Here is an 18,061-nt window from a genome sequence, read left to right as displayed (position 1 = left end):
TTAATTAAAAAAAAACAACTACATATACATTGAGTAGTTCAGACGATCACTGCCACTTCATTTGCAAGTAAATTAATAACACAAGAAATGTTTTGTCAATTTATTTTTTATTCCTTATAAACATTTTACTTCTGTCAACAAGAGAACCCTGCCTGCAGAGTCGGACAAAGGCAATGGCTTTCTGCTGAAGATCAGAGTGATCACCAGAAGTGAGAATGGTCCAGAACCCAGTTAACCCAGCAGGGGTGAGAGGAAGAAAGCCACCAACACAGCTCCATACAAGCCTGGGATGGTTTGCAGAATGAGCGGCAGCTCCAAGGGCCAGAACCAGTGACCTGGTGCCTGTTAGACTGCAATGATTAAATAGGAGATGAGTGCAGAGAGCTGGCAGTGGGTGGAAGGGACTGGCAGGTTTACTACTGGAAAGGGATCTGGCAAAATAGAGTTTTTTTTCCCCATTGCTCTCTGCTAGCTCTTAAGGGTCAAATCTAGTCCCACCCCATCATTTCAGTCTTTCTTGGTGCGTCACAGTTTAGCTGCCAACTCCAGCTTTGCTCTTTCCCCTCCTCACTCCATTCATTCTCAACCAATGAAATTGCTGTAAATAGAATAGACTTCACTGGATATAGACAATTCTCCTTCCCAGATCCTGGCCCCAGTCAGCACTCCTTTCTTATCTCTTCTGAAGCCAAGCCATGAACCACTAACAAATCCCATCCAGCTGCTCAGTCAGCCATGAGACCACAGCACATCCTCACTTATCCTCAGCCCTTCTCTCCACTTCTAATAGCGGTAACTGGATCACAACAGCTTGCTTAACCCTCACTGCAAAGTGTTACCATGCAAAGGCTCCACTAACCGAACCCTATTCTTCAGACTTCCCCAGCAAAATCCAGTACTAGTTAAAGATGCCTTAAATTGCAACATCTATGATGTCCACTGTTGCAACGAAACAGGTACCTGAGAAATCTCAATGCTAAATAATTTCTCTAAAGGTTCCATCTTCTCATAAAGAAGATTCTACTATGAAAAGCAAACCAAAACTCACTGTAAAGCAATGTACCAAGCACAGCTTGCACCATCCATGGGCTAGAAAATTTGCATTTGCTGTGGAAAAAAACCCAAAGCCATCTAGGAGACACACCTGATACATTACAAACAACTCTAATGCAACTGTATTTATAGTCCTTAGGAGGTTAGTACACACACCAAATACTAAGTGCTTTGTACTGGAATGTCTTAGCACATGCAATAGCTCTGCAGTATAACTGATATTTCCCCAGCAAACATTTACAGTCTTTCTAGTTGCTGAGGTTGAAGGTGAAGTAGGAGCACACAGACAGCAGAGAGATTAGCTGTTGGACACTGTCATTATTTCTGCTACTGTCAAGGATATAAACAATAAAAACAAAATAAAACAGCACTAATATATCTGAAAACACATTACCCTACTACTATATAATAGCATCACAAAGCAACAGCTGCGATAACCTTGATGTGCATAAAACCGGAAAATAACTAAATCACATATTCAAGGTAATACAATAGCTGCTGAATAAAGCAACTCGCTTATTTACCTCAATCAGATAAGAAGGGAAAAAAAGTGATGTTGTGACATAAACAGAACTTAATTTGGGGAGAAAGAAGGAATACGGAGACATACACGAGCCCAAGGACTGAAGCTATTTTATTATTAAAGAACATTTAAATATAGCTGGAAATTTACATACCACTTTGCAAACACTGACACAAACACAAAAAAAGTCCTTTGACCTGAAAATGTTATGTTGTAAATTCAACAAGACAAATGCATGAAGGTTAACCCTTCATAAAAGCAAGGAAGAGTGGCAGAAAACGATGGCTTGCTTTAAAAAGCAAAGCATAAAAAGAGATGAGAATTTTTCTATAGAGGGCAGAAGTTAAACATTTTATATGGATAAAAATGGTATCACCCAGACCAAGGAAACAGAAAACAGACTAACATAGTGGACTGGAATGAGGGACAAAGATGTTTGAGAAGCAGGTGGACAGGAGAACAGTTTTTTGTGGGTACTCCACATAGAAAGTAGAAGGGTGGCCATCTAACTTAGTATTCTATTCCAGAAAGTAAGCTTAGAGTAACTGATTGTGGCCACTGCCTCCAGCCCACACCACGCTCGTACTCCCACAGCCACTGCATTAGGGATGTTTAAGGGTACATCCCTGACCTTCTTCTTTAAGTCTGCCTACAAACCTGTTGGCCATGAATTTGTCAGCCCACCTCCCTGCATTAATACTTCTGCTTTTATCTCCTGCTCCTTTCTAGCTATTTCTCCCCTAACTTTCCCATGTCTCAGGCATTGTATTCTCTCTGGTATAGCAGACTGTGCCGTCCTGATTTGCACAGCATCATTAGCAGTACAAGATTGTATAAACACATTGACTTTATTGATATATGGATATCGTACCTCCTGAGTAGGGCTGTAACAAAAGCAGCAGAGCAGAAACTATTGCTGTAGTTTATACACTTGCCTGCCTTTAAGAGGAAGAAGAGGATGACCCACAGGTGGCTCTCCCCACTAACTCAAGAGGAAGATGCCCCATCTCTTCTGCTCCGTACAGAAAGTATTAACAAAGCAGAACTAAATCACTGGAATACAAAAAGAAATAGGCCTTCTACAGTTCCATCTTTGCCACAGCTTCTTCCTTCAGCAGCCAGTGCAAAATTGCCTCAGCCATCCTGATGTGCTGCCTCTTGCATTCACCATTACAGTCTTGCACAACCTCACTGTCCATAGGAACACAACATCCTCCTGCCTAGAGTGGTTTTACATCCTTTTCCATTCCTCACTTACAATTCATTTACTCACTCAGCCTCACCAATGCCTGCAATCTAATTAACCTTATAAGGAGACGAAGGGGATAGAACAAATTGGAAAAAATGCTGTTCTAAAGAAAGCATTACAATTTCACCGAAGGCTTCAATCCTGGGATGTAACTAAAAGACTCGCAGATGAAGAGTAAGCCAAAGGCCTGACGCTGCTTACATTCCTAGTCAAAGATTTCCTAGGTCATTTTTGTAGCTATACACATCTTTTTGCTTGGCTTCCTAGATCATGAACATGCTGTATGATCAGAGGCAGGAAGGAAAGCATAGACACAGATTTAATGCAATTGAGGACTCAATTCTGACTCATGGTATTTTGAGATTTTATTTTGCAGAGCCATTTAAGCATCTTGTGTTTGCTCTCTTGCCCACAGTCCCCCCAAGTGTAAGCAAGCAGGAATAGCTTCATCAGAAGCCAGAACACGATGAGACTCCCAATTTAAGAATCACCCCATCAAAAACAAAATTAGACAATCCTTATTGATAAACAATTTACAGGGAGGTTAAGGAGGGCACCAGCTATAAAGGCTTACATGCACTGTCTAATGCATCTCCTTTAAAAAGCTCACCAGGACATACAGGAAACAATGTGCAAACAGGGTATTACAGCCATCAGTTTGATTAATCAGAAAGTTCTGATGACATGACCTTTTGTGGAATACTACACTGTTGATATAATTGCTCTAAAACTATGTTATTACTACTGTGCGCGTTTTAGCAACCTTTCAAACCCACCCACAGCAGCTAAGCACGGCTTTAATTAAATATACTGCACTTTCTGTACCATTTGTAGGCCACTTCTCAGAACTGCCTGTACTTTGAAATAATAAACAATACAAGAAAACTTTCTGAAAGTTCTCCACTTGAAAATTCCAAATTTATGGCATATCCCTAATAGCTATCACTTAAATTTGCACCTTAAAATTTCAGTGATGTTCAAACTACAAGTGAAACATTTTAGACAGCTACACCAATGATAGGCTTCCATGTATAAAAATCCCAACTGCCCTGGACCTCTGCTGCAGTCTCACAGTATTCTGCTGAAGCTCTGTGTTTTTTGCTTCTTTTCATTAAGTCATCTACTGTGAAAAGTCACCTACAGCTTTAGAATTGATTAGTAATATTTGCAGGTCTTTTCACCCCTGTAAGCAGCTCTCTTTAAGATACTAGGCACTAAAAGAAAGAAAAACAAAGACCCGTCTCCTGATCTCTCCTTAATAGATGCTGCAATTAGTTTTCCTGGCAAAAATCTACTGCTGAGATAGAGTAGAAAGAGTATTAAATATTGGCAGCCCACCTTCCATGGGAAGCACCTCTGCTCTAGCCAAAAGCATTTGCTCCTGCCTTTACAACTGTCAGCACCAGCTCAAGATTCTCCAGCTTCCAGTAAGTCCAGCTGCTCCAGGGGAAAAGGTGAGAAATCCAGTGTTCTCAACAATCATTAACACCGATACAAAAAGGGCAAAATACTAACATGCTGATTTGGGTTATTCTCATTTCTGACTGTAAAAGTTGAAGCCCTCAGAGGAATCAAGGGCTTTGATTCTGTACTGATTCACAGAAATACAGGAGCAAAGAAATATAACCAGATTCTACACCATTAATCACACAGCCTCTTTAATCCAATTACTTTGTACTCTTAAACAAATGAACTGCCAAAACTTGGCCTGTGCCCAGGTCTTGAAACAGCTCAACTTAATCTTACCTGATCTATATTTTCAGTTGTGAAATCAGAGAGGAAATGGGGGGAGATGTACTGTTTGATTTCACATCTGTCATGAGTTAGAATCTATACGCCCCACTCTCCTTTTCCCCCCCACCTCCTGTCATACGGTGTGCAGGTTAATAAAGAAAACAACACCGCATGCTGTACGGTGCAGTTAAGCATACAGATCTGTAATATATTCTCCTGGTGATGTCAATTAGCCCCTCATACACAGAAAATATGTATTAAATGCACTGTAGTAACCACTACACTTTCCACAAATGCCTTGGAAGACCAATTGCATGCTGCTGAAATTTGCAAATTGGCAAGAGAAACAAGAAAACCCTTCTGAATTCCAAAGTGTACAGTGTTTATTTTGACAGTTTAGGTTTATTTATAGTACTTGACTATACATGTTATCCAGTTCCTCTTGTAAAATAATGAAGTCAGTACTTAGACTTCCACTGTTAAGCCTCAGAGGGAAAAATAAGTATAAACTTATTTCACTCAAATAAATGTACAGATTGGCATGATTCTACTGTAATGACTAAATTACATCATTAATTTACCTCAGTACTTGTAAGTACTTTCTTTTCTAGAGAAAGCACAGCCTTTTACTTCATATGTGGCGTGCAAGTCTTCACAGATACGCATCAATCTCTTAACCCACTCCTATAAAATAATGTACTTTTTCTGTTTGGCATATGAAACGTTTTTAGAGAGAATCACAGAACCATAGATCGAATTGGGCTGAAAAGCACCTCAAAGATCCTCTAGTGGGTTGCCACCCATCAGATTAGGTTGCCCGAGGCCCCATCCAACCTGGTCTGTACATATCCAGGAATGGGGCATCCACAGCTTCTCTGGTCACCCTGTGCCCACATGCTTTACTACCCTCTGAGTAAAGAATTCCTTCCTAACATCTAACCTAAATTTCCCACATTTTAGTTTAAAGCCATTACCTCTTGTCCTATCATGTAAGAAGTTGCTTCCCTTCCTGCTAATTAGTCCCCTTCAAGTAATGGAAGGCAGAAAAAAAGGTCTTTCTAGAGCCTTCTCTTCTCCAAGCTGAACAAGCCCAGCTTCCCCAGTCTTTGTAGGTGAAGAGCTCCAGCCCTCTCACCATCCTTATGACCCCCCATCCTTATGACTCACTTCAACAGCTTCACATCTTTTTTGTGCTGGGAGCCCTAGGCCTGGATACAGTACTACAGCTGAGGCCTTGTGAGGGTGGAGCAGATGGGGACAGACACCTCCCTCTCCCTGCTGGCCATCCATCACTTGATGCAGCATCGGTCTATCGCATGCAATTGCAGAAGAGCACAGCTGCAGAAATCTCTCTGTACACAAGCTCTACAGTAGCCTTAACCCACTGGAATGACTCCCAACAAGGCAGGTTGGCTCCATCTCAGTCCCAGAACCGCCTCTTTGACGGCAGGTCCAAAGTCACCAGCCTGTCAGCCTGCATCTCAGCTGCTCATCAGAACTGGAGCTCTCAGTCACTAGCAATCTGCCCTTGGTGGCATCCTCAAGTGCAAAACTGTCCACTACTGCTTCATCACTGCCTCAGGCCAGCCAGCTCTTTCTTCAGGCACAATTTTGTCTTCACATTAAAGAGCAAAGAGATTCGAGCCCTTTCAGTGTAAATACTCCACGCACAACGTTTCCCATTTATGTCTATGAAGTGCCATGCACATATCATGAATATTTCTTAAAACAAAACCAGACATATCACCCACTGCTATATGCAAACGTATCCAACAGAAAAAGCAAAGTGTGCAGGGCTGGGATACAACTGAAATGAAACCAAATTAAAGACTGCATAACGCAAAACATACAATTTGGCAGATAAAACATATACGCAGCGTAACAAATACAGTTGCACAGTGCCCTCCAAGGGCAGCAAAGCTGAAAGTCAAATAATAAAATTAAGTGGTAGACGAGAGATTGTGCACAGAAGGGATTTCAGCCCCTTTTGTTCTGAGCCATGGTACGATTTCACAGTCGCTCTCAAGATTCATCGTCCTGATATTTGGCATGCAAGAGCACAGAATGCAGCTCAGATGGGAATTGCTGAGCTGGGATGTGCCAAACAGAATCTACTAGGGAATCAGGGAGCTACCGCCATGGGATCCCAGCAGCCCTGCCTCTAAAACGAGTCCGATTTTTTATAAAGGGAGCCAGTAAAAACAGAAACATCTTCAGAAACGTGAATTCCTGGAATATTAGCTAATCAATCCGCAGCAAAGAAGCTGCTGCCGTACTGCTATTGTGTGTCAGGCAGAGGACTTTCCCCGCAGGAGCTGCTACCTACAGACACTCGGAATCACCACGTACAGAAGCAGTGTTATTTTTACGGTTTGTGAGAGCCCATTCACAGCTGCGGAGGATCTCCACATTAGTTAATACACCGTTTCAAAAGGAAGAGTTATTTCTCCAGGGACCGTGCGCCAAACAAAGGGGGGAGGGAATGGTGAACCACGGGTAGTTTGTATGACAAAAGGTATTTTTCAACTACACACAGCTCTAATTAGGAAGGTCCTCCCCATCCTAAGGCTGGGAAGTTCTCACAAAAAACACTCCCGTTTCAAAGAAACCGGGAGGGGATGTGAATGAAAATAAGGGGCGCTAAAATCCCTTTTGACAAGCTGAGAATTTTCATTAAATATTATCTGCAGTTTTACTTATCTATCTCTGTTGTGGTTTTGTTTTTCAAGGAAGGAAAAGCACCATTTGTGTCATTCTTGCCCTAAGAATGCGTGTGCATATTAAAAACAAAACTAACCTGTCTTACTGTAATTAATACTTTTAATTGCAAAACATAAGACCACAAAGCTCTTGCTCGAATAGGTCTATGTGCAGGAAAGTCTATTCCAAGCATGAAAATAATCTAGAAAACAAACAGTGTTACAGTTTAACAGTGACAATCCATCCTCAGAGCACTGTAAAAACAAATGCAATCCAAACAAATGTTAGACTTCCACAGCGTGTAGATTAAGTACATTAATTAGAAGAGGATACTATTGAGTTCAAAGCAGCCTTTATGCCACACATTTTCTGCAGACTTCTTCTCTCCGGCCAAGCAATCTTAATTCCACATCACAAAGTTTTGAAAACGATGAATATTTCACCTATTATAGCACAGAGCGCTGCTCCAACCATCTATACCGAGACACATATTTATTAAGTGCTGACAGTTAACTTTCACAAGACTCTTAGGGAGATCTGGTCCTTATTCAGTGAATTTACAGAAATGGGGCTGAAGGAGCCAGGAAACACAACTGTATTTTATTATTCTTTAAATAATGAAGCTGCGATAGCATTTCACTCTGAAGCGATGGGAAGCCTTGTAGGCAAATGTGTTCTTCAGCAAAGACTTGAAAATTATATTTGTTTAAATAACAGCTGGCCTTGCCTATGTGGACTTAAATGAGCCATGTGGAGACAAACTTGTTTCGGTTTGGCTAAGAAAGATTAAAAAGCATTAATTCGAGTTAATATCCATTTTGCTCCCTCTACACAGATGGGAAAAATACCATTAAATTACCATGCTTACATACAGTCAATACCAGACACCCAATAAAGCACAAATTCAAAGCCCTGCTCGCAGCACAACCGACGCAAGCAGTTCCAGCAGAGCAGCTCAGCTGCAAGTTAGCCTGAAACAAAGGAGATTTACATTCATTTCTCCACTTTGCCACAGTCTTCCTGCATGACCTTTGACGAGTCACTTAGTTTCTGTGAGCTGCATCTCCCTGTCTGTAAAATGGGGGAAAATCGTTTGTTTCATAACCTTGCAGCCATTAGCAGATTTACTTTCAGGAGAGACTTAGATATGGAGGTCAAAGAGATGACTTTTATAAAGAGCATAAACAGCACTGAAACTTTAATTAACTTCTGCTAGAGCTTTGGAAACCTCACCTCAGTGTTAGAACCAAAGCTTTGGCACGGCACTCGCAAGTGTTACCTACACACAAAGAAGGTCTGCCTATGCAGAGAGATGGAAATGCATCCTGACATCTGTAGGTAGTTGTCAGCACAGCCTTCCATGACCCAATACAAAGATATGCCATTCTGCTATTCCCAACAAACACATCAGACCAGAAATCCAGTGCCTCCAAATACCCAAACAACAATACCTATTGTTCTAAAGCAACAGCTGCAACTTTCTGATATCATACGAAATAGGAGATGGAATCACCAGGTACCAGCTCAAAAGATTTAAAGCACCTTAAGACCAGACAGTTATTCTCCAATTTATCTAAACCACCAACCACTTCTGGATTTGATAGCCCTCATTTCACTGTTCTACCTCAGTACAAGTTAAAACATTTTGCAGACAACAGAAAATTAAGGATCTCTGCGATGGTGGCCCAATAAAAACATAATAAAAAAGAAGCAAGAAGTACTCAGCCAAATGCTACACACACACACAACAGTGGGACACTGCCACCACCTGAATCCACAAAACTGTAAAGAATATTAAATAAGTCTTTTAAGAAAATACTGTCAAGTTTGAAATTTATTTGTTAAAGCAAGCCAAGCATATACTGCTTTCTCTCTGTAAAAGGAGCACAAAACCAAGATCACACTGTGGGGAGAGGGGCAGGAGGGGAAAATGTGTTACCAGAGATGAAGAAGCAGCCAAAAGATGGACCAGCACCAGGTGAGCCTTTGGGGGGGCAGAGACAAGCTATGGCAAACCAGAAGCAATGAAACTACTGAGGGGAGAGGAAGTTCTGGGATAAACTTCCCCTCATATTACCCACGTATGTATAAAGCCCACACAGCTGCTCAATCACAGGGTGTTGAGTGTGTTTGCATTATTATTATTTTTTTTTAAACAGTTGATTTGTGGGTTACACACAGGAAAATTTGGTCACTGCAAGCTACAAAACTAAAAATGAAACTCATTGAAATTTAAGCCATTTTGTTTGAGATATCAGATGGCTTTCATGATTTGTAATTGCATCTTATGTGTGGTGTTTTATAAGAAGGAAAACAAAACAGCCCTAAGAATCGTTTACAACCTAAAGCTTTTTCTTTAGTATGCAGAGTAGCTGTGGGATGTGTTAAATATCCTGAACTCCCATTACTGCAACAAGACTGCGAGAGGCACAGCACTTTGCAGTGAGGCCAAAAATTAAAGCGCTGCCAACCACAAACTGCCATCAAACACAGGGCACTGTGCAAAACACAGGGAAAAGAAAGGGGAAAAAGAAGGGATATAAGGCCAAATGTCCAGTAAAAATAAAGGACATTTGCAAAATAATATAAGGATGCAGTTTCAGATTCACTTCTTAAAATGTGTCTGCTGAGCCCTTGGCACCCTTGAAGTGAGACCTGAAAATATGTGCAGCGGCAAACGTTGCAGAGAGATGAGGAGCTTGAGGGCAAAGGGAAAGAAAGGATGGGCAAAGCAATGAAGATGGAAATTGAAACTAAGTTCCCAAACCGTGTATTTAATACCTTCCTCTCAGCATGCCAGTAACACCCATAGGAAAAAAAGAAAAATACACGAAAGCAGTGACACTGCTAGCAGGCTTCCCCAGAGGAAGTTCTGGCAGCCTTAAACATCATGCAGCAGCACAGTTGTCTCACTTGCTTGATGTCCTCACCCTCACCAATGATTTCTTTTTACACAAAGCTGAGCTTTCCCCATGACTGTGATAGCTGAAACTCACCCCAGTGCTGTGGCAATCAGCACCTGCCTACCCTTTCACCAAACAGCTGCTACAAAAGCAAACTCCCTGCGCCTGAGCATGCAATCTGAATCTTGTTAGCCATAAGCAGAGCTGTGCTTCACTCTTGGCACTCTCTTTATTGAAGTAGGATGGCTTCCACCCCATGTTGAGCAATACCAAAACTTCTTTGGTCACACACAAGCCAAAACCTCTCCATTCATGTTTTCCTACCTACCAACACACTAAGAGACATAGCAACAATTACACCAGTTTCAAGTATTGTTTCCAAGAGTTGCCAGTTCTCACTGTCACTCATTTGCAGGTTGGAAGGAATGCAGAATACTTACATTATGGGCGAGAATTAATCATCCCTAACTGCACTGTGAACTAATTATTGCTATTAGAAATATTTATAAAGGCTTAAACAACACAAACTTACAACACAGGCCTTGAAGTGCATTATCCACTGTTGCCTATATAATTTAAAAATTCACAGCGATATTCTATTTTGACAGATAGTCTGCTAGCTCATCTTTACCTGTAAACAATGCCAATTGAAACAGGAACAAATTAGGGATCTAACGTTATTTACACAAACCTTCAGGTGAAGCCTGCGATCTGACATACTTGTATGTTATCACAACTTCAGGACAGATTCAGACTGCAGTCCTGGCCCCTCAATCATCCAGGCTGTTATATGCAGAGCAAGCTAGGCTCACTGCCTTTCTGGGACATGTTTCTGGGCCTTTTTTTCCCCATGAAAAACAAAAAACATCAGGATATGGTGGGAGGAGGAGGGGGAAGCATGTGGACTTCATCTTGACACTGAGTCAGGATGCAGACACTTCCAAACCAGCATCTGGAGCTCTGGTAATACACAGGTAGTCATTAACGTCAACAAAGCAATATTGACCTCTGAAATCTCTAGCTATGACATCAGTTATCTTCCAAGCAGTAGGAAAATCTTAGTATCAGCCTTGACTTCTACTGTACTCACACGCCTCAACCTATCCCTTCTGTTACTAATTATGTGCCTTGGGACTGGTACTGAAAGAGTGGCTCCGGACCATCAGGCTAACCTGTGTGCCAGTGCTGCCCTGCAGACCAACAGTAGCAAAAAGCTTAAATAAAACTGTTTACGTGCATTTGCGGGTGACACCTCAGTACTAAATAGACCAACTTAAATAGTTATTTATAAACAGAATTTTCCCTGACTGCTGCTATCAGCAACATTAAAAGGTCTAAAACCGAGTTCAGGCACAGCAAGAAAATAGGAACAGAGATGTGCTTTGGCAACAAACCAGACTGAAAGCAACTTTCCTCTTGAACGAACAAGCACAACTAAAGACGTTACACTACTACTGCTTCCTCCCCAAACACGAAGAGGCTTGGGCCACCAGGCAGTGAACTGAATCAACCTGCTAGATGCTTTAAACAAAAGGTACAAGTTCCTAAAACTTACTTAAAAAACAAGCTGTTCCACAAAGGGCAACCAAACAGCCCTGCTTGTTATTTCATAGGCTAATGCATGTGCTCCTGTAGGGCACCCACTGAGTGATGAATTCACACTTCCCTTCCACTGTAAGATACTATTTAGAACAGAGCTCTGAACTAAAAAGCTCAGAGCAGTTTGCTATTCTCTGCTTCCTTGGCAGGACTCTTATTTATGTAAGATTAGAGCAGCCAGGCATTAGATTTATAAACCAAAAAAAAAAAAAAACCACCAAAAAACAAATACCAAACAAAAACCAGAGTTTCACACTCTTCTTTACAGGCTAGTTTCAGAAACAGACACAAAGCAGTATGACAGATACAAATGCAATTGTTAGAAAACATCAACAAAACAACCCTCAAAACAAACAGTAAACACGTATCAGTACACATATAATAATCTCTGTAGGCCCCCCCACCTGGAAACTATTTAAAGTCATCCAAGCATGCAAAAAATACTGTCAGCCATTCAAGCTAAGCAGCCATTCTCCCACCCTCCTCAGAACCTGAGGAAGCTACAATGAACACAAACATGATTCAGCCCCTCTCCTTCCCCTGCCCTCCATGGAGAAGAAATTAACACCAACCTGCAGTTGGGAGGTGGATCTAAGGTGATGTCAGCCAATTCCTTCTGAATCCTGTGGCAATAAAAGCAAAAAAGGAACAAAGGTAAGTCACTGTGTAGGACAGCAGTTAACACTTACGCCTTACAGACATAATGTCACTGTGAGTTTGCAACACTACAAAAAGCAGAGACGCCTTCAGTTATAGCCTCCCACCCATCTGAGCACACTAAGCAGGACAGGCACCCTGTTACAGAGGCAGGAAAGCAGACAGGCACTGTGAACCGAGCCCAGACAGGTGCATCACTCTGTACTCCCACAACAATTCCAACCACAAGGGCAGTGGAAAAGACTGTTCTCTTTACTCTGCCTGCCAGCCTGTAAGTGAGGGGGAGCCCTCCGTGAATGTGATGCACCAAGTGCTAGGAAGAAACCTCAGACAAAAAAGAAATCTGTCTTGCTGGACTGAAAGAAGCAGTCATCACCAAATTGGATCCCCCCTGCTGCTCATCACCACCCTGAGAAAGAAATAGCAGCCCCAAGGGAGTGAGCAACTGCAACATTCCCGAGGACACTTAAAGGGAATATCTATTTCCGAGGCTCCTGCACACTCCCGCAGCCTTCAATTCCTCCCTTCCCTTCCCCTAACGAGCAGACTGCATCCCCACGTCCCTCCTCCCAGGGCTCCAGACGTCCCCTCCCTTCACCACGCTCAGACAACACCCAGTGCTCCCTGCCCAGACTATTCTGGGCTCTCACAGCACCACGCTGCTTTTGCCACAAAATACCCAACCAGCTATCATCCCCTTCCCTGGAGTCCCATTACTGTCACTCAAGTTTCCCCTCCGGATCTCCTCACCCTCTCTCCTCCTTTAAACTCTGCCAGCGTCTCCTGCCTCTCTTCCACTTATCATGCATGAGAACCACAACCTTTTCATACTTACAATCAGCAGGCTTGTAAAACTATCCGCTTTTTAAAATAGTTTAGGGCACGACACGTAAACATGACTTACTGCTATCTATGAGCTTGCCATGGAAACGTGCTGAGCGGAGATCTGGAAAAACCAAACTGCCTTAACCCCACAAAGCCACAGAGAACTTAGCTGCGATGACAGGGCATTTGCATAAAACCCCAGCCACTTTTCACACCTGAAGACATAACCTCTCTGTGCTGCTTGGCAAAGCTCTGCAGTGAGATGGTTTATTATTCTTACTGGAGCACTCTCAGTTAGCTTGAAAACTTCCATTTGTCAGCTTAACTCTCTGGAGCAGGATGATGGTGGACTTGGATGAAACAGAATAAATAGGAAAGAATAACAGCTCATTTAAAAAAGAGAACAAAATAAAAGAGCAGAAAAACCAAACGGCTCCAAGAGTGTGTTCTGATGAAGAAAGCTGACTGTCATAGCATTTCTCTCAAATATAGACTTTACTTTGGAACAAAAATGATTTCATCCTCAAAAACTGCCCCTCAAAACACTACATGCCATAAACAAAACCTGTCTTAGAGCAGAACATGCACAAGCGGACCTACAAGTGGATTATTTATTTTAATCCACATCGAGTCATACACCAAGAATTCAATATAAGCGATGAACGTACAGAAGAGCAGCAATACATACAGGGGGGAAGATGTGGAGCTACATTATACCACTTGTGCTGTTTATATACGCCCTTCCAATGCAGGTGGTTTAATAAAGCCCCAAATCTCCCTTTCATCCAGCAAACTCAAAATTCTTCACAAGCGTTAATTAATCCTCAGAGCAGGAGAAAAAAAAATCCATTATATATTCATCCCAATCTACGGAGAGGAAGATTGATGTTGAAATTAAATGCTTTACCCGGGACCACAGAGCTGCCAGTAGCAGAGAAGGAATGAAGGTCCTACATACCAATCCCACATCCCTTCCCTTGACGCAAGCAAGGAAAAGGGAAGAGAGCAGAGCTAATTGAGGGGCAGCATGACAGCCAGGTGGAAGAAGAGATGGGAAAATACTTGGGTTGGAGTTGAGGCAGAAGCAGGATAAGAGCCCAGAGCACAGGAAAGCTGGGCACACTCACTATGCAGTGAGGCTGAAAAAGTGAGACAATGGCAGCTCAGTGTGGAAAGGCTGAACATAAGTGATAGAGATGAGGAATGGGAGCAACAAGAGAGCAGCAGAGGAACAGCAAAATCAAATGAGGAAGGAGAGAAGATACAGCAAATCAGTAAGAAAACTGACTGCAGCCTCACCTCTTGGCACTGGTAGATAGCAGCTTAGAGTTTTTACTCATGCTGACTTTGCTTTCCTTCTTCTTAGGTGTGCTTGTCTCTTTCTCTGTCTGTTGGTTGGAGGATGAAGATGAAGAGGAGCTGGTGCTGGCCCTTGAATCGTCATCCGACATATCGACCCCCCCACCACAACCCCAACCTGGAGAGGAGACACCACGGGGCGTGGGGAACAAACAGTGAACACAAACACACACAGAGAAAGGCAGCTGATAATCTTGCTCTGTGTTTGGGCTATACTCCCTTTAAAGGGTCCTCGTGTCTCCCTCTCCTCCTCCTCAGGCCCTACAGTCAGGCAAGAGGAGCAGCAGCTGCTCCTGCACCATTAATGCTGAAGGAGAAAGGGACTTTCAAAGCTTCTTTCCGAGTGAAAGAAGGGATTGGAACAAGGACAACCACAAGGCTCATGGAAGCTCGCAGCAGTTCTTTCTAATCTCCCCCAAACCACGCATGCAAGAGGAGCCATCAGTACCCACCACCAGCCAGCCTAGGGTGCAGGGGACAAAAAAGGAGCAGCTTAGGCCTCCATGGTGGAAGCACACAAGGGAGTTAGGAAGGACTGGGGGTGACCACTGCCAGGACTGTGATAGAAGTGGGGCATCACTGGCAGCAGGGTGAGACCCCAATGGAGGATTCCTGAGTGAAACCTGTGCCCTCTGGATCAAAACCCGTGCCTGCTAGATTGGGCGTTGGGAGCACTATGGGGCATAAAGGGACCAGAAAAACGGGGGGCTAGGGGATTAGACGACACGGGGGAGTCCACTGAGGCCCGCTGCACTGCAAGGCACGCTGGCAAGGGGGAAAGGGAGCAGCGGGGTTGTGCTGGGTGGGAGGGGGGGGAGAAGAAAAGCAGGGCCAGGGCCTAGCGGGTGAGGGCCCCGGGAACGGCGGGGGGGGGAGGGGGGCAGCCCTTTCGTGCGGGCAGCCCAGGGCAGGAGGAAGAGCGGGGGGCACCGCGGGGCAGGGGCGGCCGCGAAGGGGGCCAGGAGCCGTCGGGAGGGAGGGGGCTCCCAGCACAGACGGCGGACGCCGCGAGAGCCGGAGGGGGGGGCTGCGGCGGGCACGGGGCGAGCGGCGGCGGGCCGGGGGGGTCGGCACCGGGCCGCCTCCCTCCCGAGGCCGCCGCCCCCCGAGGAGCCCCCGCCGGACGCCCCCTCCGCTGCCCGGGGAGAGCCGGGGGCCGGGGGGAACGGGAGCGCTCCCCCGGCGAAGGGACCGCAGGCCGGGCAGCAAGGGGCCGAGGGGACAGCGGTACCTGACAGCCCCGGGCGCGATCCCCCTGCCCCGCCGCCTCCCGCCCCATCGCCGGGCCGCGGCCGGCCCTGCCCCTCGCCCCTGCCCCCAGGAGCGGCGGGGAGGACGGCGAGGGTTGCCCCGTCCCCGTACCTCTCCCTTTGTGTCTGGCTGCTCCTCCTCGGTGCGGCTGGGCCTGGCCACTCGTGTCTCTCTCGCTGAGAGAGAAGCGGAAGTGCTGCAACAGCAACTATTAAACAGGCAATGGCTTCCCGAGCTGCCTCCCCCACCGCCGAGCGGGGCTGGGGGGCGGCGGGGCCGGGGCGACACCCGGCGAGGCCTCACGGAGAGCGGGGTCCGGGGGGAGCCCCGCTCCGGGACTGGGGGGGATCCCGGCGGCCGCAGCCTCCCCCTCCCCCTCGGCGGGTGCTGGGGAAGGAAGAAAGGGGCGATCGGAGGGGACGGGAGTTCGTAATGGGGACCCTCGGGAAAGTGCGCTGCAGAGGTGCCGGCTGTGAGGGTAACCCCGGCTGCCGTCTGCGCTTCAGTGCCAAAGCCCCAAAGGGACGAGGTGAAAGCAGGTGGCTGAAAGAGGGACAGGCTGCTTCCTTAAGGCTGAGCTGAGCGGGAGCTGTTGGGTCCGGAGGGGGGGGTGGGGGGAAGGGGGTTACTCTTCGCTTTCCCCCTATTCTCACTACTGTTTCAGCCCCAAAGCTTCTCACCTGCTTTGTCCCTCCAGCACCAGCAGCAACTTCTCACCTGTCTCAGTTGGAATGCAATAAGGAAAAAAAAAAAAAAAAAAAAAAAAAAAAAGAGCCCAGCCCAAACCCCCACACATCCAGCCCCGGAGGAGCCCCGTCAGCTCTCACCTGTTCCAGCCCCACCGCAGCACCTGGATGTCCCCTGCCCCCCCGGTCAGCCCCGAGCCCGCAGCAGCGTTCGCCTTCGCCCGGAGTTCAGGATTCCATTGTCCCCCACGCTGCACTCGGTGACATCATTGACACACAAAGAAGGGGCACTTCGTGATGTCATCAGCGCGTGCTGGGAGAGGGAACAAAATCCCGAGCTCGGGGCTCGGCGGCCTCAGCGAGAAAAATCCCCTTCCATTTTACAACGGGAAAAAACTATCGGGGATATTTATTTTTCTCCGAGTCCCCCGGCGGGAGCCCGTCTGCGGGAGCAGCGCTCAGCCGGCTGGGGTGCTGTTGCATTGTGCTTCCCGGGCTCCTTACTCTTCTCCCCAAAATACCGATCCCTCGCTCCCTGCCCTCCCCGGGAAGAGAAGCACCGTGGTTGTGGCTGCCGGCACCCCCAGCCAGCAGCCCACGCCGGCCCGGAGCCACGGCAAGCGGCAAGCAGCCCGTGGGCTGCACCCGGGGTCAATTTGGCTCAGTGCCTCCACTTTCCACCGCGCACCGAGGGATCCCGTCTCCAATTACTTGACGGCCGAAAATACAATGGCTGTCACCGCCGTGCATCATCATAATTAATAGGACTTTGTGTTTTCATCGTTGCTCCTGCTGGAGGACGGGCGGTGTGCGGGTGCGGAGCGGGGTCACCGCACCTCGGCAGGGCGAGGGGCTGCCCTACAAAGCGGGGAGGGGCGAAAGGACGCCCGGCACAGCTCGGGATGCACAGCGCTGCTTTGCGGGGTGAGGCGGGGGGGTGGCGCTGCTTCTGGCCCCGCACGCCAAGATGGCCCCCAAAGAGAACCTTGTTTCATCTCCTGGGTTAATCCTCAGACTCCTGACAAACTTGCTGCCCGGTCTCCTGTGTGGTTGAACAGTAAAAGATATTAGATAGACGCACCAACGACATTCTAAGAGTCGTGCTAACAAAAGGAATTCTACTGCAACTTCACACTTACTGTTTTGTTCGTTTCCCAACCCTCAGTCTTTCCTACCTCTGGCACTGTATATTAGGACATGGTGAATTGTCCTCCAAAAGCAGTTCTCAAGCAGAGTCAACCTGCCTAATTTCACCTATGGGGATGGCACCTGTGAAGTTCTTCCCTCTAGAGTAATGTAGATCTTTGGTACGTTCACAACTGACAAAGGCCTCACAGGAAACGGTCAGGCTGGATGGGGCACTGAGCACCCTGATATAGCTGTAGGTGTCCCTGTTCGTTGTAGGACAGTTGGACTAGATGACCTTTAAGGGTCCCTTCCAACTCAAATGATTCTGTGGTTCTGTGATGAAATAATATATCATGAAAACTGGCTGCTAGATAAAATTGGGTGATTTGGATCA

At 45.9% G+C, this 18,061-nt stretch overlaps 1 protein-coding gene across 1 annotated transcript in view; it reads right to left on the bottom strand.

The window, feature by feature from the left end:
- The window catches only part of LOC107309289 (ubiquitin-conjugating enzyme E2 E1), a 42,894-nt gene extending 26,036 nt beyond the window's left edge, over positions 1 to 16,858 (bottom strand). The window contains 7 exon segments of the mRNA XM_032442342.1: positions 12,334 to 12,384; positions 14,543 to 14,631; positions 15,965 to 16,029; positions 16,534 to 16,570; positions 16,681 to 16,695; positions 16,698 to 16,750; positions 16,753 to 16,858. Of these exon segments, the coding sequence (XP_032298233.1) occupies positions 12,334 to 12,384; positions 14,543 to 14,631; positions 15,965 to 16,029; positions 16,534 to 16,570; positions 16,681 to 16,695; positions 16,698 to 16,750; positions 16,753 to 16,843 (401 nt within the window). The 5' untranslated portion in view covers positions 16,844 to 16,858.
- Positions 16,859 to 18,061: the final 1,203 nt, after the last annotated feature.

The sequence above is a fragment of the Coturnix japonica genome, chromosome 2 (assembly GCF_001577835.2).
Source record: "Coturnix japonica isolate 7356 chromosome 2, Coturnix japonica 2.1, whole genome shotgun sequence".
Classification (NCBI taxonomy): domain Eukaryota; kingdom Metazoa; phylum Chordata; class Aves; order Galliformes; family Phasianidae; genus Coturnix; species Coturnix japonica.
Note: the sequence above shows the minus strand (reverse complement) of the source record. Positions and strands in the feature narration are given on the sequence as shown.